Source organism: Molossus molossus, unplaced genomic scaffold, assembly GCF_014108415.1.
Source record: "Molossus molossus isolate mMolMol1 unplaced genomic scaffold, mMolMol1.p scaffold_m16_p_7, whole genome shotgun sequence".
In the NCBI taxonomy this organism is placed as follows: domain Eukaryota; kingdom Metazoa; phylum Chordata; class Mammalia; order Chiroptera; family Molossidae; genus Molossus; species Molossus molossus.
In genome coordinates this window covers 110,031,514-110,054,728 of record NW_023425401.1, presented here as the reverse complement: position 1 = coordinate 110,054,728, position 23,215 = coordinate 110,031,514, and the positions used below count along the sequence as shown (strand labels likewise).

General features: G+C 47.8%; 1 protein-coding gene across 4 annotated transcripts in view; it reads left to right on the top strand.

The window, feature by feature from the left end:
- The first annotated feature begins 746 nt into the window (after nt 1-746).
- KMT2C (lysine methyltransferase 2C) overlaps nt 747-23,215 on the top strand; it is a 227,140-nt gene continuing 204,671 nt past the window's right edge. For all 4 annotated transcript variants that reach the window (XM_036246300.1, XM_036246299.1, XM_036246298.1 and 1 more), the window contains exon 1: nt 747-922. In XM_036246300.1, the coding sequence (XP_036102193.1) occupies nt 762-922 (161 nt within the window). In that variant the 5' untranslated portion in view covers nt 747-761. The remainder of the gene's footprint in view (nt 923-23,215) is intronic.

Below are 23,215 nucleotides of genomic sequence, written 5' to 3'. Positions count from 1 at the left end.
TGTGTGGGCGAGACGGCGGCGAGTTTGAGAGGTCCGTGGTGCGGGGCGCCCGGGGGACCCCCGGCGCGGCGGCCACGGCCGTGCGTGTGTGTGTCGGTGTGTGCTGCACGCACACCCGCAAAACTTCCTCCTCCCCTGCCCGGGAGGGCGGGCGCTGAGGGGCCGGCGCTCGCGCAGCCCGGAACCCACAACAACAACTGGAGCAGCTGTCAAAACTTCGCCGCCGCCGCCCGGCCTGACGCGGCCCGCGCGGGGGAGGGGCAGCCGCGGGCGCGACCCCCACCTCCCGCCCGCCCCGCGCGCCCGCCCCGCGCGCCCGCGGCCCGGCCCCTTTCTCCTCCCCGCGGCGGGCGGCCTGGGGGAGGGGCGCGGGCGGAGACCCGGCCGGCGCCCCTCACCCCTCAGTTTCCCCGCCGCGCCCGCACCCGGCCCCCGCCCGCGCCCCGCCCGCCGCCCGCACCTCCCCGCCCGCCGGCCCCTCCCTCGCGCCGCCCGCCCCGCCCGCCGCCCCCCGCCGGCCCCTGCGCGCCGAGGTGCGCGCGCCCGCGCCTATGTGTGTGAGTGCGTGTCCTGCTCGCTCCATGTTGCCGCCTCTCCCGGTACCTGCTGCTGCTGCTCCCGGCGCTGCGGGAAATGCGAGAGGCTGAGCCGGGGAGGAGGAACCCGAGCAGCAGCGGCGGCGGCGGCCGCGGCGGCGGCGGCGGCGGGAGGAGCCCCCCAGGAGGAGGACCGGGATCCATGTGTCTTTCCTGGTGACTAGGATGTCGTCGGAGGAGGACAAGAGCGCGGAGCAGCCGCAGCCGCCGCCACCACCCCCCGAGGAGCCCGGAGCCCCGGCCCCGAGCCCCGCAGCCGCAGACAAAAGACCTCGGGGCCGGCCTCGCAAAGATGGCGCTTCCCCTTTCCAGAGAGCCAGAAAGAAGTAAGTTGAGTGTGAGGGAGCCAGGCCGGGAGCCAGCCGCGGCGCCGGGCCGGAGCTGTCACCGCGCGCCCGGCCCGCCGCCCCCCGCGCCCGCCGCCCCCGCCGCCCCCGCGGGGTGGGGGTGGGGCCGCCCGCCGCGCGTCCCCGGCCCGGCGCCCGCCCGCCGCCCTGCCCCGCGCCCCTCGCCGCGCCCGGGCCTCCCGCGGGCGCCCCGCACCGCCCGCCCCGCCGGGCTCCGCCGCCTCGCGCCGCCGCCGCCGCCGCCACACTTTACTTTTTAGTTGGGCCCTTGCGCCGTGCTTGCGGGGGGCCCCTCTTTGGGGCGCCCTGGTCGCGGACGCCGCCTGGCCTAGCCGGGTCTTTTAAAAAACAAACACGGCGGCACACCTGGCGGTGCCCGGGCGAGTTTATTGTCAACTACAAAGCGGCGCGCCCCGGGACGCCGGCCGAGCTGTCAAACGCCGCGGCCAGGTGGTCCCCCGGCCGGCGGGGGGAGGGGGCGGCGGGCCGGGACGCGACGAGCGCCGCTGTTCTTTGTCACCCTTCAACTTTTCGGGCTCCCAAACCTGCGCTTTCCTCCTTTCGCGATCTATTAGGAAGTCATTTGACTTCTTCCTCCCTTCCCCCACCCCGAGCCACAGCGCCCAGCACCCAAACGCACGACTCCCTTGCGATCGCCCCGCTGCAGGCGGCGCGTGCAGGAAGTTTGGGAAACGCAGGCCGATGCGCCGTGCACGCTTGCCCACGGGACGCACAGGAAGCGCCGCCGAACTTCCATGGAAGTTACTGGGTCAGGGACGGCCCTCGGTGGCTTTGGAACGCGCACCAGCGCTGTGTGCCTTGGCTTACTCCATTGCTAGCGTTGGCTCTTTACGGAACGGCTGTGCGGCAACTTTGCCTGGGGATGAAGACACCCGTTTTGGTGCCAGTGAGTCGCGCGGCCCTTGTGGCTCTTGGTGCCAGGGAAGGTCTGGGACTGTCTTCTGAAGTTGTAGAATGGCGTGTGTCGCTTACTCATTTCACTGCACGACTCTCTCTACCCAACTGTTGGTGCTGGAAGGGTGCACGGGACGGAGGAAAGCTGCACATTTGTAGATACTGTATTTTGTTGTTTTGTACGAGTGAATTCACTAGTAACATTGTTGCGTTTGCTGATACTTAGTTAAAATAGCAGCAGAGCAGAGCAGGGTTGCAGGGACCCCGAGCAGCTCTCGATTGGAGTGCTTTTTTTTTTTTTTTCTTTCTCTCTCTCTCTCTCCCTCTCTCTCCTATCCTTGGACTATGAAAACAACTCAGGGCCTTCTGCTTGCCTCCATATTTTATTACCAGCTCTTACTGAGCTGTGACATATCATGAGGGAAACAAGTACAGGATGTCTATACTATTTCATTAGCTTCTTTGTGATACAAAGTTAGGGAGGGTTTGGTATGCCATTTGCATTGTAATGCCTGGTGTATAAAAATCCCATTATTATTCCTGTATTAATTGAAATTTGAAGAAGGGAGGTGGAGTTTGGAGTAACTTTAAACTTTTTGTACACTCAAAAGCCACACATACCAAGTCATATTAGGGTTTTTAAATTTGATTGCTTCCCATTTTCACTATTTGGAAAGCACCTCTTGGCTTCTTTCTGAACATTAATTTGGGATTAATGTGTGTTTAAGGTTTCTTTTTAAATTCTTACTCTAGAAAGACTAGACCCATCTATTATTGTCAAGCCCCTGTCTCATACACATGGCAAGTGTGAGGGCACACACATTTGCGAGATTGAAATGAGCTCGCATGTGTTAGTGCGACTTCTACGGCATCAGAAGAAGGGTTGATTTGGGGTATATTGCCACTTTATTGTTTTAATTTCTGCAGAAGACACCAATCTAATAGTATAAAAACATCAACGCTTTGGAAAATGTTTAGAACCATTCTAAGTCTCAAGAGAGGTGTTTTTTTTTTTGTTTGTTTGTTTGTTTCCTCTTTCTCTCTCTTAGATTTGAAAGCTGGTACAGCATTGCTTATAGGAAATTAAGCCAGTGGTAACTTGGTCGGTTCCAAACTTTTTAATGAATCCTTTAAAATTAGGTGTCTTTTGAAGAGGATGGGATCTCCAGTTGTTTTAGAAACGTGTACATGGAAACGAATAAGTGAAATGAAAGCAAAGAGCAGGGTTTTCAGCTGGGTAGTTCTACACAGTGTTAGGATATGTACTTGAAGAACAGACCCTGTATTTAGTTGGATATTGAAAACCTTGAAAGTGAAACTGATACACAGCAAATGTGACTTGGGTTTGTAAAAGCTAAAAGTATTTGCAAATTCATTATGTAAGAAATGAAAATTAATATTCTTTGAGAAATGCGGTGGAGATAAAGGTTTTTAAATTGTCAGTGTTATTTAGATGTCACTAAGTGGGTGGTTTTCTGTTAGAGAAGATGGATGCATCATGACGCTTTTTTAACGATGGATTTGTGTATTGTTGGATTAGAAAAATGTAGTTGTGTACTGCTAATTACACTTTCATAGAGTTTGAATTTTTAATAGGCAAACAAATTAAACATCTTATTTTATAATATTAGATAACTTATTTTTGGCCAGATCTTGCTTCAGGTGTATGTAATATTAGATAATTTTTATGTTTTATCGAAGTAAAAAAGCACAGACTATGTAGTTACTGGTTTTACATGAACTATTATTACTTTAAAATTATGTTGACTACCTAAAATCAAGAATTTTGAACTGAAGCTACTAAGTCTTTGAGGCAGAATTTGAAAAGTAGGTATATTAATAGGAATTGCCTGTAGTACTAAAGTCAGGTGGAACAGTGACATTGACATTTGTCTAAAAGTTTTTCTTAATTGAGGGCTATCTAATTATTTGGTTATTTGGAGTAGCTCACAGTCTTTAGTAGAGAGGCACAGGTCTTCCTGTTGGTGAAGAAGCCCCTGCAACAGGGCAGGCACACTCTAGAGGTCTGACCACTGTTCTGTTTAATGCTGAGGATACTCTTCCTGAAGCTTTGACTTTTTTTTTTTTTTTTTCCTTCTTAGACTATATAAGGGAAGCCAAGAAAATATTTTACCATATTTCTTACCACATCAACAAAAGTTGATATTAGGGATGGGGTGGGTCTTGGGGTGGTACCGAAACAGCAGGTGGTGGGGATAGGATTTCTGACACACTGTCCTTGACCCTTTGCATATAAACTCTTTATGCCCTGTACCACAAAAGGACAGTTACTGTTACTAGAAGGCCACCTTGAGCATTATTGCTGTAGAAAAATTAGGCACAACTAGTGATGTCATACAACAGATCAAAATGTAGCTGTGCTGCAGGCAATGTGAGACCCCTCCCCCAACAGGATTTCTATTTCCATACCTGTGAACTTGGAATAAGTGATTTAAAAACTCCGTTGCACTATAATATATGCAGTTTCATAAAACAACAGTTTGTGGTTGAGAGGTATCATGATCATTATTTATACTCTTTGAGATAGTGCAACTTTGTAACTTTTATGATAGGAATTTTTATTTTATTTATTTTTTATTTATTTTATTTTTTTAAAAAATACCTTTTTATTGATTTTTTTTTTTTTTTTTTTTTTAATCCTCACCAGAGGACATTTTTCCATTTTTTGTTCAGGTAGAGTGGGAGGGAGAGAGAGGAACAGAGAGAGAGAGAGAAACATCGATGTGAAAGGAACACATCAAGTGGTTGCCACCCGCACAACCGACCAGGGCCGGGGACAAACTGCAACCGAGGTACATGCCCTTAGCGGGAACCGAACCCGGGTCTCTCAGGACCGCAGGCCGACGCTCTAACCGCTGAGCCAAACCGGCCAGGGCGGAATTTTTATTTTAAAAGAAACTAGATAAATGGAAATTTTCAGTAATTACTGATCTCTGGCACTTAACTAGGCACTGAAATGTTTTTGTTTTGTTTTTTTTAATTTTTATTGTTGGAAGTATTACAGATGCACCCCCTCCCCCCCTTTCCTGTTGACCTCCTCCTCCCGGCTCCCACTGAAATGTTTCATTTTGTTGGAAAAGCCGGTCCAGGAACAGCAGCCGGTAGCTGTCTAACCTGACTTCATCATAGTTCGCCCTGTTCTTGTTTTTCTTATTCATGGCATCTCCAGTCTTTGAGAATATGATGTTTTAAGGGTAATAATAAAATTTTTTTTTCTTCCTTTTTTTTTTGTTCAGATAGAGTGGGAGGGAGAGAGAGGAAGAGAGAGAGAGAAATTGATGTGAAAGGGACACATCGAGTGGTCGCCACCCGCACGACCCAACCAGGGCCGGGGACAAACTGCAACCGAGGTGTACATGCCCTTAGCGGGAACCCGAACCTTGGTCTCTCTGACCGCAGGCCGACGCTCTAACCGCTGAGCCAAACCGGCCAGGGTGTACTATAGAATTTTTAATAAGTAAAGTGTATTGGTGGTTATGAATATGTAAACTTGATAAACAGGGGCTCCCATGTAAATTTAAAAGTCTCAAGTTTATTTTCCTGATTTAATTCTGCCGGCCCAGATTGTAGTCAATTTGCACAGTGATGAGGCCCATTGCTCCACCCTCTACCTTTCCCCTACCTGTTTGTAAAACTGCACAGCTGTCCCCGGCCGCAATCAGATTTCCTCTGGGCAAACAGCGCTTGTCCAACCTTGTGTTCTGAAGCCACTGACTGTAATGCCTGAGGGGTGTCCGTGGAACCTCATTGTCCTTCCAAACTGAAAATGGTCAGTTTCTGGTTTCAGAGAGAAACTTGGATGCTCTCTGTGTGCGCTTTTCATGTTGGGGACAGGTGAGATCCCTTGACAGGATTTGATAAAGTTTTTTAATCTGTGAGACGTTTGGACTGAACATAAACTGAACATAGCTGATAGAGAATAGGCTTTCCAGTCACTATGCGTGTGTGTCCCTTTTTTTTCTTTATTGTTTGGACTGTCCTTCCATTTTGACACACATATTAATCCCTTCCCTCTTTAAAATTTTTCTTTATCATGTCTGTGCTAAGCGGCTATTTTCAGAACTTCTTGGCAGTATAAATTGCAGAAGTTATTGAGTGAGGTAGGGAGGAGGCCCCCCCCCTTCTTGTGATGACCTGCACATGAACGTATGCTTGTGGTTCGTGGAGACCGTCTTGAATTTGTAATTGGAAGTGTCGGTCTCTCTATTTGCAGAATATGAAGGACTTAAGAACACAAGTTTTCTCAGAGAAGCGGGAATGACACAGCTCTTTTTGTACTTTCGGTAGAAAAAGCGTCCTGCAGAAGAAAGGAAAATTGTCCGACTCTGCTCCTCCTGTTCATTTCGCAGCAGCAGTCACTAGGTATGCCGCGCCAGTGCCGGACTTGTCTAGGGCGCCTGAGAAACACTCCCCTGTAACTGTTCAGACCTTTCATTCGGCACGGTGTTCCGAGAGCGTGTCAATGACACGCTGGGATGGACAGTCAGCCAGGAGGAAGGTTCGCCGTGGCCCAGAGGGCTCTGCAAAGATTTGGAGGAAGCAGGACTTGAATTAGACCTTGAAGGATCAATAGGGCTTAGCCAAGTAGATGAGAAGAAAGCGAGAGTGTTGGGAGTGGGTAGCAATGTGTATAAAATGACTGAGGCTGGAGGGAGGTGTTGAAGGTGGTTTCTTGTAGCGTGACTAAAGCAGGAGGCTTCATAAAGGGGTTGGGGCCACACAGTGATGGTCCCTGAATGCCACACTAATGAGTTTGGGCTTTATAGTCCCTGGGCTATAAACTGTTTACAAGGACCAGGCAGGTAATTTAAATGAGTTGTGTACAGCTTGTAATATCCTGAGTGACAGCTGACACCCTGGCCTTTGATTGGGGAAAGCAGCCCGGAGAAACCTAGGAGCCCACGGGCCCTGCCTAGGTGCAGCCAATAGACAGTTCTAGCAGATGGTTGCCATGTGGACGGAGACACGTTTCTAGATGCTCTGGTTTTTCTTTTCTTTTTAAATTTTTTTTCTTGATTGATTTTAGAGAGAGAAAGGGAGGAGAGAGAGATGGAAACATCGATGAGAGAGAGCATTGTTTGGCCGCCTCCTGCATGCCCCTCACTGGGGATTTGGCCCACAGCCTGGGCATGTGCCCTGACTGGGAATTGAACCGGCGACCTCTTGGTGCAGGGTCGACGCTCAACCACTGAGCCACACCGGCCGGGCACTTTGGTTTTTCAACAGAGGCTAGAAGCTTAGGTTTTTATGTGAATTTCTTGATTTTTAAGTATTTTCAATTAATGAACACCCACAGCACTATTTGGGACTCTTCCTGGCTAGGCTCAGTCTGTGGACTGTGAGTAGGCTGCAGGTCTTCAACCGATGCTCTGGATGATGCTCCATGCTCGGGTTATTTTATTTTGTAAATTAATGTTCTAAAAGTAGATGTTTGCAGTCTTCCCGAGGCCAGAAATGTTATTAAGTTACTTTGTGTTCGTTACTTTGCTGAGTGTAGCTCCTCATACTTGATGTGATGATAGCTATTTCAGGAAAACCACCCCTTGGGAATAGGAGAGGCTTTACCTGGAGGCGCACAGGCTGTGGCAGCGCTTGGTGTGAGGCAGTCAGGGCAGAGGGCCGCTTGTCCATAGAGTGGATGGAAAGGAAGCGGGGTCTCAATCAGTGCAGAGGAGCGATTTTAAGTTCCTGACACAGATGCTAAGAGGATGGAACTATCTGGGAGTGTTGGGATGTAGCACTGGGGTTCAGGAGCTAGAGCAGGATAGGCGATGAAAGACGTGACTTACCAGAAATCTCCGAGAAGACGGAGAGTGTAGAAAATAGGAGAAGGACTGAAATACTTATCCTTAGGAGATGAGGGGAAGGGACTGGCTCCAGAAGCCCATAAACACGAGAAAGGAAATCGGAATATAGTCCCAGTATGAATGGGCAAGTACACGTATCTGTGCAAAGATGCTCGTGGCAGCAGAGCAAAGGAGAAAAACAGTCGAGAAGAATTGGCAACAACAAAGTAGCGGTCTGTGGACAACCATGCGGGAATCCAGGTGAAAGACTGTCTACCGTAACATTTAAGGAAACAATTTCCAAGAGATGCAAAGCAGTAAGTTCAGTACTATTTTTTTGTAAAAAGCACACAAACCCAAACTATGTATATATTTTGTGCATAGGAAATGATTTGGAAGGATAAATAATAGACATGAATAGCCCGGCCTGCGTGGCTCAGTGGTTGAGCATCGACCCTGCACTAAGAGGTCGCCAGTTAGATTCCTGGTCAGGGCACATGCCCAGGTTGTGGGCCTGATCCCCGGTGAGGAGCATGCAGGAGGCGGCCAATTAATGTTTTCTCTCATCAATGTTTATCTCTCCCTCTTCTTTTCTCTCTCTCTCTAAAAATCAGTGAAGAAAAAAAAAACGAATAGTTCTGAGGGTTATATACTTTTATATGTACATCAAAGAAATTTTTATTTTTTTAAAATGTGTTTTTATTGATTTTAGAGAGGAAGGGAGAGGGAGAGATGGAAACATTGATGAGAAACATCAATCAGCTGCCTTCTACACGCCCCCTAGTGGGGATTGAACCTGCAGCCAGGGCATGTGCCCTGACTTGGAATCAAACCGGGACCTCTGAGTCCATGGGAAGACCTTCAATCCACTGACCCACAGTGGCTGGGCATTGATGCCATGTTAAGAAAGCCAATACAGTTGACCTTTGAACAATGTGGGGGGTAGGGGAGGTGACCCCCTTGCACAGTCAAAAATATGTGTATAACTTTAAAAAAAAATTCTCTATTAATTGATTTGAGAGAGAGAGAGCTTGTTTGAGAAAGAGATATTGGTTTGTTGTTCCACTTATGCATTCATTGGTTGATTCTTGTATGTGACCTGACCAGGAATTGAACCCACAACCTTGGCATATAAGGATGATCTGAGATACCCAGCCAGGGCTTATATATTATACATTGTATTCCTACAGTAAAGTAAGCTAGAGAAAAGAGAATGTGCCCAGCCGGTGTGGCTCAGTGGTTGAGCGTTGACCCATGCACCAAGAGGTCACCGGTTCAATCCCAGTCAGGGCATATGCCCAGGTTGTGGGCCCAAATCCCCAGTGGGGGGCATGCAGGAGGGGCATGTTCTCTCATTGATGTTTCTATCTTTCTCCTCTCTTTAAAAATCAGTAAAGAAAAAAATTAAGCCCTGGCCAGTTTTGCTCAGTGGTTAGAGCGTTGGCCTGCAGACCCGAGAGTCTGGGTTCGATTCCCGCTAAGGGCTCGTACCTCGGTTGCAGTTTGTTCCCGGGCCTGGTTGGGGTCGTGTGGGTGGCAGCCAGTCGATGTGTCTCTCTCAGGTTGATGTTTCTCTCTTTTCCTTCCTCTCTCCTTCCCGCTCTCTCTGAAGATAAATGCAAAATGTTTTCGGGTGAGGATAAAAAATAAAGTAAAATAAAAAAAGAAAAGAGAAAAAAGGAGAAAAGAATAAAATAAAAAAAAAAAACATAAGGAAGAGAGAATACATTTACAGAATTTATTGAAAAAAATTTGGTGTAAGTGGACCCATGTTGTTCAAGAGTCATCTGTGGTTTAAAACCATAGTCTTGCCCGGCCGGTGTGGCTCAGTTGGTTGAGTGTTGTCCCATTCACCCAGAGAGGTCACTGGTTCGATTCTTGGTCAGGACAATGCCCCTGTTTAGGGCTCGATCTTGGTGGGGTGCATGCAGCAAGCAGTCGATCGATGTTCTTCATTGATCTATCTATCTTTCTGTCTGTCTGTCTGTCTGTCTCTCTCTCCCTTCCTTTCTCTCTAAAAATCAATAAAAACATTACAAAAACCAAACAAACCAGAGTCTTGTTTTACAAACGAGAGAACCCGGTTCTGGGGACATCACAGATTCTGGAGCCAAGATTGTCTGAATTCAAATCCTGGTTCCACTTATGAACTGTTGGACCGTGGGGAGTTCCTTGACTTTTCCATGCCTTCGCCACCTCATCTGCACAATGGGCGTGTGAGCACACCTCGTTTGGATGCTGGTGAATTTGTGCTTGTGTAGAATTCACAGCAGTGTCTGGCACAAAGTGAGCACTATTATAAGAATTTCCTATGATTGTTTTTGCCAATGTCATTAATTACCAATCACATGTTTCCCTGATGTCATAGAACTTGTTAGTGACAGACATAGGATGAGATGCCAGACTCTCTAAACATGCCACGGCATAAAATAATGTAGCAGTTACTGGGGGTGGGAGATAATGACGACTTCCTTTCTGTACAGCTGTCCTTAATAAAGAGAAAAGAAGATGAAAAAGCTAGGTCAGCAGAAATCTCTATAGAATGTTTTTTATTACAAGTAACACATGAAAAACCAAAACAATTCTCTAGAAGCTATATATGTAGTCATGTTGTTACAAAAGCATTTCAGAATCTTTCTTTAACCGGATTTGTAGCTGCTGTCATAGTGATCTTTGATTAGGTCTCCTTAAATGAGACTTATTAGTGGGTGGTTTTAGAATTATTTTTTATGTCTTTTATGCTTGGGTCACTTTTAATCTTTATACCTCAATGTAATTAATCCATTTACACCAGAAGCAACATAGTTGATGGTCATAGTGAAGTGTGTGTGTTTTGTTCTTAATTCCATCTTTTAGTGGAGCCAAGCCAAACCCCCCCCTCCAAAGCCCCAAAACAAAACTTCCCAATTTCCTGATCTTTGGGATCCTAATGCCATGTACCATGTGTTTGGAGTAAGCACCCAGTTATGTAGAAAGTGACTTACAAGACTTCCGGTCAGGATGGCGGGTAGGTAAATGTGGTATCGCGTCCTCCCACAACCACATCAAAGTTACAACTAAACTGCAGAACAACCATCATTCAAAGCCGCATGACATCGAGCTGAATGGAAGTCCTACCACCACGGAATTAAAGCAGCAGCCACATCGAGACTGGTAGGAGGGCGGAGGGGTCAGGCTGGTCCCACATCTACGGGTGGGTGGCGGATAAAAATCAGGAGGACACCTCTGCTGGGAAGGTCCTTCCTGAGGACTGAGGGATCCCTGTCCTGTAGCAGGCACCCCGCTCAGGGTTCCAGTGCCAGGAAGAGAGTCCCCATAACTTCTGGCTGGAAAAACCAGCAGGAACTCAGGGAAGCTGAAGCCGCTGGAGCCCCAGGCAGCTCCTTAAAGGGCCCGTGCATGGACTTATCGGACTCTCTCCCTCTAAGGTTGGAGGGGAGGCAGCTCGAGGGGCACCAGAGACACACAGGGAAGAACTGAGCTGTTTGGCACTGGAGCGAGGGCTGGAGAGGGGGTTTCAAACGTGCTGTCAGAGGCCTTTGTTCCTTTGGTGAGCCCTTCCCGGGGGCCGCAGACAGAAGCCATATCTGGGACTCCAGCAACCTGGCTCACACTGGTAGCCCCGCCCTGGTTACTCCCTGAGGCCCCGCCCCACCCCACCCAACTTTCAGGCCCACCCAAGCTGTTGCCAGTTACTTTACCATAGGATTGGCCTGGCTTGGATCCTGCTTCAGGTTTTCCTAATTTATCTCAAACAAGCAGCATCTGGTCTCAGTGAGCCCCATACCTCTTGTTAAGTAATACACAGAAACAAACACAGGGAGGCAGCTAAAATGAGGAGACAAAGACACAGGTCCCAAAAGAAAGAACAGAACACAACCCCAGGAGGAGAACTAAGCGAAATGGAGATAAGCAACCTAACAGATGCTGAGTTCAAAATACTGCTTATAAGGATGCTCAATGAACTTAGTGAGAACTTCAACGAACTTAGTGAGGGCCTCAAGAGCATAAAAAAGGACCAGTCAGAAATGAAAGATGCACAGTCAGGAATGAAGGAGGCACTAACAGAAATAAAGAATAATTTACACAGATTCAATAGTAGAGTAGGTAAAGCCAAGAAACAAACCATCGATTTGGAATATAAGGAAGCAAAAAACACCTAATCAGAACAGCAAAAAGAAAAAAGAATCCAAAAAAATGAGGATACTGTAAGGAGCCTCTGGGACAACTTCAAGTGTGCCAACATTCGCATCTTGGGGGTGCCAGAAGGAGAAGAAAGAGAACAAGAAATTGAAAACCTATTTGAAACAATAATGGCAGAACATTGCCCTAACTTGGTGAAGGAAACAGACATACAAGTCCAGGAAGCACAGAGAGTCCCAAACAAGATGAATCCCGAGAGGCCCACACCAAGACACATCATTATCAAAATGCAAAAGGTTCAAGACAGAGAATCTTAAAAGCAGCAAGAGAAAAGCAGTTACCTACAAGGGAGTTCCCATAAGACATTCAGCTGATTTCTTAAGAGAAACTTTGCAGGCCAGAAGGGAGTGGCAAGAAATATTCAGAGTGATGAAAAGCAAGAACCTACAACCAAGATTACTCTATCCTGCAAAGCTGTCATTTAGAATCGATGGACATATAAAAACTTTCCCAGACAAGAAAAAGTTAAAGGAGTTCATCACCACCAAACTGTTATTATATGAAATGTTGAAGGGTCTTTTTGAAGAAAAAGATAAAATATATGAAGAAACAAAATGGCAATGAATACATATCTATCGACGGTGGAATCTACAAACAAAATGAACAGGCAGAACAGAAACATTCTCATAGATACAGAGAATATTTTGTTGGTTGCCAGATTTGAGGGGGTTTGGGGGAATGGGTGAAAAAGGTGAAGGGATTAAGAAGAACAAATTGGTTGCTAGACTGAGAAACCTCAAAGAGAAGGGAGCTGGGGGGAGGGAAGAAATAAACCAAAGAATTTATATGTATAACCAATGGACACAGACAACAGTGTGGGAAAAGGCACGAGAGGGGCGGGAGTGGGGAGGAGGGGGTCAATGGGGGAAAAACGAGGAACATCTGTAATACATTCAACAATAAAGATAAATAAAAAAGTGACTTACAAAGTTACAGAATTCAAAAACCAGACGAGAATTCTGAGAACATTTAGGCAGATAGCTGAGCCTGGAGAGACTGCGGCATGCTGGAAGTCATACGTGGAGGTGTTAACCAGCACGTAAATAAAGGGGGAGAATGTAATCTGTTCCATTGGTGACTCCCAGTGAACCATGCCTACTGGATCACTACTGTTGTGTAGCCACCCCCTCCTGGGTCTAGCTGTGACTCACTGTAACCAGTAAAATGCAGCAAAAAATGACACTGTGCTAGTTTCAGGCCCGAGTTTGAAGAATGCCCGGAACTTCACTTTTGCAGGTTTGGAGCCCTGATGTGTCATACAAAAAGATAGGTCAGGCCCTGGCCAGTTTGGCTCAGCGGTTAGAGCGTCGGCCTGCGGACCAGAGAGTCTTGGGTTCGTTTCCCGCTAAGGGCATGTACCTCGGTTGCAGTTTGTCCCCGGCCCTGGTTGGGGTCGTGTGGGTGGCGACCACTCAATGTGTCTCTGTCACATCGATGTTTCTCTCTCTCTCTCTCCCCCCCCCCCCCCTTCTATAATGCAGAAACAAAAAGTGTCCTCTGGTGAGGATAAAAAAAAAAGCTAGGTCACAACCTGCTGGAGAGACCATTTGGAGAGGGAAGGATTCTGGGACGACAAGGACACAGAGATGCCCTGCTCTGCCAGGGTTCCAGCTGGGTTCAGCCCCGAGTCAGGTGACCACCAGTGAGACCAGCTGAGAAGCCAGCCATCTGAGCCTTGCCCAGATTGCAAACTTATGAATAAATAAAACGTTGTTTTCATCTGTTAGTTTTTTTTGGTGGCTTATTATATAGCCATATAGAATGGAAGCAGATGGTTTTGTGAATAAAGGGACTCTTAAGAACAAAAATATATCTGAGATGTGAATGATAAAAATAATTGTTTTCCAACTTTGTTTTTTTTTTTTTTAATCCTCACCCTAGGATATATTTTTTTCATTGATTTTCAGATAGAGTGGGGGCAGGGGAAGGAGGGAGAGAGAAACGGTGGTGTGATAGAGAACCATTGATTGGCTGCTTCCTGCACGCCCCCTACTGGGGATCGAGTCTGAAACCACCTGGGCATGTCCCTGACCGGGAATTGAACCGGGATCTCTCAGTCCGTGGGACGATGCTCAATCCACTGAACCACACTGGCCGGGCTAAATGAGTATTTTATTTTTATTTTTTTTAATCCTCACCTGAGGACATTTTTCCATATTTTGTTCAGATAGAGTCAGAGGGAGGGAGTGAGGGAGGAAGAGCGAGAGAGAGAGAGAGAAACATCGATGTGAAAGGAACACATCGAGTGGCTGCCTCCCGCACAACCCAACCAGGGCCAGGGACAAACTGCAACCGAGGTACGTGCCCTTAGCGGGAACCGAACCCGGGTCTCTCTGGACCGCAGGCCGACTCTCTAACTGCTGAGCCAAACTGGCCAGGGCTAAATGAGTATTTTAAAATGTTGTTGTCACACCGTGGATTGTAGTATAATCAGATAATATGTAATGGAATGATAAAAGAATTACGAATATCGACCTTCAAAAAAGTATGATTTTCTTTTTATTTTTTATTTTTATTATTATTTTTAATCCTCACCTGAGGACATTTTTGCATTTGTCTTCAGATAGAGTGGGAGGGAAAGAGGGAGGAAGAGAGAGAGAAACATCGATGTGAGAGAGACACATCGAGAGGCTGCCACCCACATGACCCCAACTGGGGCCGGGGACAAACTGCAACTGAGGTACATGCCCTTAGTGGGAACTGAACCCAGGACTCTGGTCCACGGGCCCGCGTTCTAACTGCTGAGCCAAACTGGCCAGGGCTGATTTTACTTTTTGACTTATATATAGATCTCATATATATTTGGAGTATCACAGATTGTATGTCAGAATACCTGGGTTCTGCCCGGCCAGTGTGCGTCAGTAGTTGAGCATCAACCCATGCACTCAGAGGTCACTGGTTCGACTCCCGGTCAGGGCACTTGTCCAGTTTGTGGGCCAAATCCCCAGTGGGGACCACACAGGAGGTGGCCAATCCATGTTTTCTCTTATCGATGTTTCTCTCTCCCTTTCCCTTTGTCTTTCTCTAAAATCAATAAACAAAACAAAACAAAAACCCCCTTCTAAGAAGTACCCTAGGCTTCAGCCTGTGGATCCTCGGCTGGAACATAGCCATTGTACCCCATGCAGCTGCCAAGGAGGCTGGGGATGCAGCTCCTTAGCCGAGCTCAGTGCTGCCAGGATAGTGGAGTGTTGTCCTGAGGCTGGGAATGGGCGTTGCAGAAGTAGACAACCGTCTTCGCCACTCTGAGCACCTGCTTTATCCCCACAGGCCCGGTGAGAGGATGTGGAACCACCTGACATGGCAGGTAGATTTCCTGTCGAGCGCCAGCCCCACCTCGGTGTGGTGGTGACTGCGGTGCTCTGGGGACCCCAAAGGCCAGTGTTTGGTCTCAGCAGAGTCAGGAAGTGTTAGAGGCATTTATTTTGGATGAATATGGGAGTAATAGCTTGCTATGGTTTATATACCGCCCATGTACACCTTAACGTGCATGTACTTCAATTTTTAAAATCTTTTCATTCAAAATATTTGATGATTTTGCTAACCTTTGAACGGTCTGTTGTTTTTTTTTTCTTTAAAAAAATTTCCTAAAATTTGTCCCTTATTTTAAAAGTTCTCTAATACACCCGAGGTCCAGCTTTGTGCAGAACCGTCTGAAAACTAGAGATGACGGTGAGGGAGCGAAAGGGTGAACGACTTTCTGTATGTCAGTAGCTAGCACCTGCTGGGGTCACCACCAGCCTCTGTTCTCGGTGGCTTCTGTCGACAAGGGTGTATTTCCTGCTCGTAGTGCACGGTCATCGGGTCGACTTGGGAGCTCGGCAGCACCCAAATCTGGGCCGAGGGAGACGGTCCTGGGCTCCCGTTGCCAAGCGAGGCAGCGGAGAGCGTGGCGGACCTGCCGTGGCGCTCAGACTTGCAGACGTGGCGCGTGCCAGTGCTGTGCCCACGTCACTGGCCCTGGAAAGTCAGCGGCAGCACCTGCCTTGAAGGGGACCAGGACGTGAAACCCCAGCCTCTTTGTGCAGGGAGAACTAGACATACTTGGTGAAAAGTACTCATACACATCGTACAGGTGACATTTATTTGTAGTCCAGATAGTCACATCCGACTTTGGAATGTGTTTGTTTACCCATCACTGAGTACGACCGCCTGACTGTCTGTTGTACAACAGGTATTAATTAAGGGGTGTGTTTTGCCCGGCTCGGGTGGCTCAGTGGCTGATCATCGACCCATGTGCCCGGAGGCTGCCAGTTCGATTCCTGGCGTGCAGGAGGCGGCCAGTTGATGTTCTCTCTCACCGATGTTTCTCTCATACTAACTGTAATGGAAAAGTGATGCATCCTACAGCGGAAGATCCCTCAGAGGACTGAGGAAACTTAGAGAAGGGAGAACTCGAGGCAGGGGGATTGAAGGAAGAAAACATCTGAGTCGAGTCTTGAAGATGAAATAATCTTGACTGAGCTGTGGCCGGTTTGGCTCAGTGGTAGAGCGTCGGCCCGAGAACCAGTGAGTCATGGGTTCAGTTTTGGCCAAGGGCACGTACCTCGGGTGTGGATCATCCCCAGCCCTGGTCTGGGTCATGTGGGAAGCAACCCGTCCATGTGGCTCTATCGCATTGATGATTTTTTTCTCTGTCTGTCTCCCTCCCTCCCGCTTTATCTGATGATAAATAGAAAGATATCCTTGGGTGAGGATTAAAAAAAAAAAAAGAAATAAGCTTGACGGGAAGAAGGGGTGAGTGAGGACCCAGAACGTGGCCATCACAGGCACGTCCAGTGCTGACCAGAGTCATTTCACTTGATGTTTAACAGTCACACGCGGTAGAATGAGTAGGTTCAGCTTTATCAGCGAAGGGGCGCAGTTTTGGGAAGGTCCCTTAGTTGGTACAAGACTGAGTCAGGATTTGAATCCACACTTTGGTCTTTGCTATTTTTTTTTTTTTTTTTATCCTCACCTGAGGACTTTTTTTGCCAGTTTTTGTTCAGATAGAGTGGGAGGGAGAGAGAGAGAGAGAAACATCGATGTGAAGGGGCCACATCGAGTGGCTGCCACCCGCACAACCAACCAGGGCCGGGGACAAACTGCAACCGAGGTACATGCCCTTAGCGGGAACAGAACCCGGGTCTCTCTGGACCGCAGGCCGATGCTCTAACCGCTGAGCCAGACCGGCCAGGGCTGGTCTTTGCTATTTTTAACAAATAACTTTTCTTTATTGATTTTAGAGAGGAAGGGAGAGAGAGAATCGATGAGAGAGAACATTGATTGGCCGCCTCCTGCATGCCCCCCACTGGGGATTTGGCCCACAACCTGGGCATGTGCCCTGACTGGGAATCGAACTGGTGACCAAGAGGTGCATGGGTCGACACTCAACCACTGAGCCACACCGGCCAGGCTGGTCTTTGCTTTTTAAGGAACTCCAGCCTATCTTACAGCTATAAGTCAGAAAATGTCTGAGGCTTTTATGTATAACATTCATTAGGCCCTGGCCGGTTTGGTAAGTGGATAGAGCATCAGCCTGGGAACGGAAGGGTCTCAGGTTCGATTCCCGGTCAAGGGCACATGTCTGGGTTGCAAGTTTGATCCCCAGCCCCAGTTAGGGTCATGCAGGAGGCAACCAATCACTGTCTCTCTCACATTGATGTTTCTCTCTCTCTCCTCCCTTCCACTCTTATCTAAAAATCAGTGGAAGAATATACTTGAGTGAGGATCAACAACAACAAAAAAAGGTGGTTATAGGTGAAAGCACTGTATTATATGATTGGAATTTGCTACGAGACTGGAACTTAACTTTCCTCACCACGAAGAGAAGGTAACTGAGGTGTGATGGATGTTTTAATTAACGAGATGGGAGGAATCCTTTCAGTGTGTGTATATATATCAAACCATCATGTTGTACACTTCAGATATCTTAGTTTTGTTTGTCAGTTATACCTCTGGAAGGCTGGAAAAAATTCCCCGTGCGCATAAAGGAGAAATCGCAGTCCTGTATGTGAGAAAAGGAGGAAAGGGAAGGAAGTTGGGGATTTCATATTTTTACTGTAGGCAGTAGGGAGCCATTGGAATTTTAAACAGAAGAGTAACATTGTCTCTCCGTCAGAAAAGAAGAAAAACCTCGGCAACAAGTGGGAAGATGGTGTGTAGGGAGGGTGTACCCCACGTGTCATGGTACAGGGACCGGAATGAGAACCCACACTGATTGACCGTTTTCTCTTTTTCATCGAGAAATAATCCATGCGTAGCTTTCAGTCCTAGAGCCAGACGGACCTCAGAGTCATCTACTTGTGTCTTCAATTTAGGGTTAGGAGATGAAGTACCGACAGGCAGGTTGACACCTGAGATTACGCTGCAAAATTGGGAGATGGTGATCTTTTTTGCCAATAACTGGTACTCATCCTAGGTCTATGAGCTAACGACCAAATGTTAGACCTCTGATTGGAAAGATGTCCCATGTTGTCGCATATATCAATGGTTTCTTTTTCATTTTTTTATTTTTATTTATTGATTTGAGAGAGAGAGAGAGAGACAGACAGACATTGATTTGTTGTTCCACTTATTTATGCATTTATTGGTTCATTTTTGTGTGTGCCCTGACCGGGGATTGAACCTGAAACCTTGGCGTGTCAGGACGACGCTCTAACCAACTGAGCTACCTGGTCAGGGCCAGTAGTTTGCTTTTTTATGCTGCTGAGCAGCATACCATTGTATGGATGTACCACATGTTATGAATTCGCCAGTTGATGGCTCTTTGGGTTGTTTCTGGTGTTTTGTCTACAGTGAATAATGCTATTATTTGCTTACATGTCTTTTGGACAAATGTTTTCATTTCTCTGGGCAGATACCTAGGAATAGAAATTGGGTGGTTATGTGGTTAGTGATTGTGTAACTTTTTGGGACCTTCCAAACTTTTCAAAGTGCCTGAGTGATTTTGTATTCTTGGTGTATGGGTTGACGCTCAGTCAACCACTGAGCCACACTGGCCAGCAGATTTTATATTCTCATTAGCATTGTATGAAGGTTTACATTGTTGCTGATGCTTGAAATTGTCTTTTTCTTTTTTTTTTTCACTCGAGGATATTTTTCCATTTATCATCAGAGTGGGAGGGAGGCAGAGAGAGAGAGACGGAGAAACATTGATGTGAGAGGGACGCGAGTGGTCACCTCCCGTATGACCCCAAATAGGGTCGGGGACAAATCACAGCCAAGGTACATGCCCTTGACCGGAATTGAACCCGCAACTCATTGGTATGAGACAAGTGTACGATGACATGTATCTAACTTTCTAATGTCCAGAGCTGTGTCACTGTCCCCAAATCCTCTGTGCTCCCCTAGTCATCTCTCCTCTCTCCCTGAGCTCTGGCAACCACTGCTTAAAAAAAAATCTATAGTTTGCCTTCTTTATACACACCCGCGCGTGCGCACACACACACACACACACACATATGTATATGTAATTTTTTTTCTTTACTTTTAGAGAGGAAGGGAAAGGGAGAGAGAGAAACATCAGTGAGAAAGAACATTCACTGGCCGCCTCCTGCACGCCCCCCACTGGGGATCGGGCCCACAACCTGGGCATGTGCCCTGACCGGGAATCAGCCGGCGACCTCCTGGTGCACGGTCGACGCTCAACCACTGAGCCACACTGGCTGGGCTTCTTTCTATATTTTTGATACAAATCCTTCGTAAGTTACATGTTTTGCAGTTATTTTCTCCTAGTCTGTGGCTTATTCTTTTCATTTTTTTTTTTTTATCCTTACCCGAGGACATTTTTTTTTTTTTCCATTTTTTGTACAGATAGAGCGGGAGGGAGAGAGAGGAAGAGAGAGAGAGGGAAACATCGATGTGAAAGGGACACATCGAGTGGCTGCCACCCGCACGACCAACCAGGGCCGGGGACAAACTGCAACCAAGGTACGTGCCCTTAGCGGGAACCGAACCTGGGTCTCTCCAGACCGCAGGCGGATGCTCCAACCGCTGAGCCAAACTGGCCAGGGCTATTCTTTTCATTTTTAAGTAGTGTCTTTTGAAATGCCGAGGCTTCTCATTTTGATGAACTCCATTTCATCATTTTTTTTTTTTTCCCCTTCTGGATTCTGCATTTGGTTTCCTGTCCAAAGCTCTTTGCCTGACCCGAGATGGAAAAGATCTGTGTTTACCTGGGGAAGCTTTTGTAGGGGTAGGTTTTGCCTTCAGGTCAGTGCTGCATACACGTTGGGTTAGTTTTTGGGTATGGTGTCAGGGAAGGGCTAAGTTGATGTGCATATGGACATACAATTGTTTCAGCACCGTTTGTCGCAAAGACTGCCCTTTGCTTGTTGAATTGTCCTGGCCCCTTTGTTGCAAATCACTCGATCCTGAATGTGTGGGTCTATTTCTGGACTCTCCTGTTCCTTCAGTCTGCATGTCTGTCCTTGTGCCCACATGGCACAAACGTGCTTCCTGGAGGGTTACGGTGGGTTTTGAAATCAGGTCGTGTATTGTCCAGCTCTGCCCTTTTCCAGAGCTGTTTGCCTGTGGCCTTTCCGTCCACATTTCAGGGTCGGCGTGTTCATCTCGACCAAAAAATGTAGTGGGTTTTTTGTTGTTGTGACTCTTCACCTGAGGATATTTTCCCACTGATTTTTATTTTTGTTTTTTCAAAAGTGGAGACATCAATGTGAGAAACTTTGATCAGTTGCTTCCTGCACAACCCCCCACACTGGGGATCGAGCCTGCAACCCAGGCATGTGCTCTGATCAGGAATCGAAGCAAGACCTCTCAGTCCATGGGACAACGCTCAATCTACTGAGCCACACCGGCTGGGCTCCACTGATTTTTAGAGAGTGGAAGGGAGGGAGGGGGGGGAGAGAGAGAGAGAGACACACACACACACACACACACACACACACACACAATTGGTTGCCTCCTACATGTGTTCTAACCAGTGCTGGGGATCAAACTGCAACCCAGGTACACGTCCTTGACCAGGAATCGAACCCGAGACCCTTAGGTCTGCACACCAGTGCTCTAACTGCTGAGCCAAACTGGCCAGGGCATCTGTTGGGCTTCTGGTAGGGGTTACATTGAATCTGGAGGTGAGTTGTGAGGGAATTGCTACCTCACTCTTCTAGTATATAAAGTCATGTATGTCTCTCTTCGTTTTGCTCTCTAGTTTCTTTCAGCTGTATTTTCTCATTTCCAGTGTCTTGTGCTTTTTGTTGTTGTTAAATTTACTCCTCAGTATTGCATTCTTCCCTTGCTGTTGTGAGTGGAATTGTTTCTTAATTTCATTTGTACGTTGTTGCTAGTGTATACAGTTGATTTCTGTTGAAGGGGGTGAGGCAGACCCCTTCGGGGGGACTACCACAGTGTGGTTTTGAGTGAGAGATTGGGCTCCATTCCTGATTTTTTTGGCTCCACAGCTGATTTTTATTTATTAGTCTTGCATTCTGTATCTCACTAAACGTGCTTGTTAGTTTTAGCACTTCGTTGTAGGTTCTTCAGGATTTCCTACGTCCAAACAGTTACATTTTGACTGACCACCTGCTTATTTTAAAAAAAAAATCTCAAACCAAGTTTTATCCTGGGACAAATCCCTTTCCTGGTCCTTGCACACTTGTACGTTAGGCCTTTCTCGAACGAGGTCTGTCTGAACGCAGCCGGGCAGGGACGTCTTGGACAGCAAAACCACTTCGTTTTCTCCGTGACTCAGGTGAGGGTGAAGCAGAAGGCCGCTAGCTGAGCGGAGAGCGCAGAGTGGACGGGAGCCGACAGCCACGTTTGTTCTAAGCTTCACAGTTTTCAGGCAGAGTCGCTGTGTGATTTTTAGCAGATGCCTTCTTGGTGCTTTGGGTGCTCCGTCTTCTAAGCGGGAAAATAGTGCCCTCTTCCTAGGGTTGTTGTGAGGTTACACTCGGGTCCGTGACGTGCTCCCACGGTGACTGACACACAGCAAGCACTTCATTCATTCCCTCAGCACCAAACGGCTTCAGGACGATGAGGAGAGGAAAACTGTCTCACTGGTCTGAGACCCTCTTCGTGGGGGTTTGATTGAAAGTCTTGGGGTGGTTCTTAGTCTGTTTTTAGGTTACCGATCCCTTTGGATATATCCCCACTTAACACAGACGAATGCATTCAGGAATGTGGCTGTACACATTTCGTTTTGTTTAATCAATGTATTTATTGTTACTCCTCACCCGAGGATATTTTTCCATTGATTTTCAGATAGAGTGGAAGGTAGGGAGGGAAGGGAAGAGAGAGAGAAACAGAGACGGCCATTGGTTACCTCCCGCGATTCCTGACCTGGGCCAGGGATTGAATCTGCAACTCAGGTACCTGGCCCTGACCGGGAATTGAACCCGTGGCCCTTCGGTCCTTGGGCCTATGCTTGACCGCTGAGCCAAACCAGCCAGGCCAAATCTTATATAATTTATCCTCACCCGAGGAACATTTTTTTATTTTTTGTTCAGATAGAGCAGAGGAAGAGAGAGAGAGAGAAACATCGACGTGACAGGGACACATCGAGTGGCTGCCACCCGTACGACCCAACCAGGGCCGGGGACAAACCAATCCAGGTACATGCCCTTAGCAGGAACCGAACCCGGGTCTCTCTGGACCGCAGGCCGACGCTCTAACCGCTGAGCCAAACCAGCCAGGCCAAATCTTATATAATTTAAAGGCGAGGGTTCAGTGACCCCCTGGGTGCATAGTCCCCAGAATAAGAACTTTTCCTTGAAAACTACAGTGTTCTCTGAAGGCAACTGTGGTGAATGTAGACGAGGGCGGAGGCTTTGTCCTCCCGGCCGTGTCCGTGAAGGGCAGCTGGGGTGGCCCGGGCGGTGCGGGAGGTCAGCGGGCAGCTGGTGTCGAGGGAGCGCCCTCCTCTCCCAGGTGGAGCAGCGGGTACGAGCGCGTGCTGTGGTTGTGCCCAAGGGAGCACGTGCACGTGATGGGGACTGAGGGGTCAGAGGGATAACCGTAACCGCCCTCGTTTACTTTATTTTTATATTATTATTATTTTTAATCCTCACTCAAGGATATTTTTCTGTTTATCTTCAGATAGAGTGGGAGAGAGGGAGGGAGAGAAACATCGACGCGAGAGGGACACATCGATGGTCGCCTCCTGCCCAACCCTGACCAGGATGGGGGACGAATCGCAGCTGAGGTGCGTGCCCTTGGCGGGAATCGAACTCTCGACTCATTGGTCCACAGGCCGGCGCTGTCACCGCTGAGCCAGACCGGCCAGGGCATAAGTAAAATTTCACACACTTTAGTTCTTAAAGTGTAATTAGTGAGAAAGGACTGGGACAAACCCCTCGGTTCGGTATTGAGGCTGAGAAGTGAGGTTCGCGGTTTTTGCGGTTCCGCC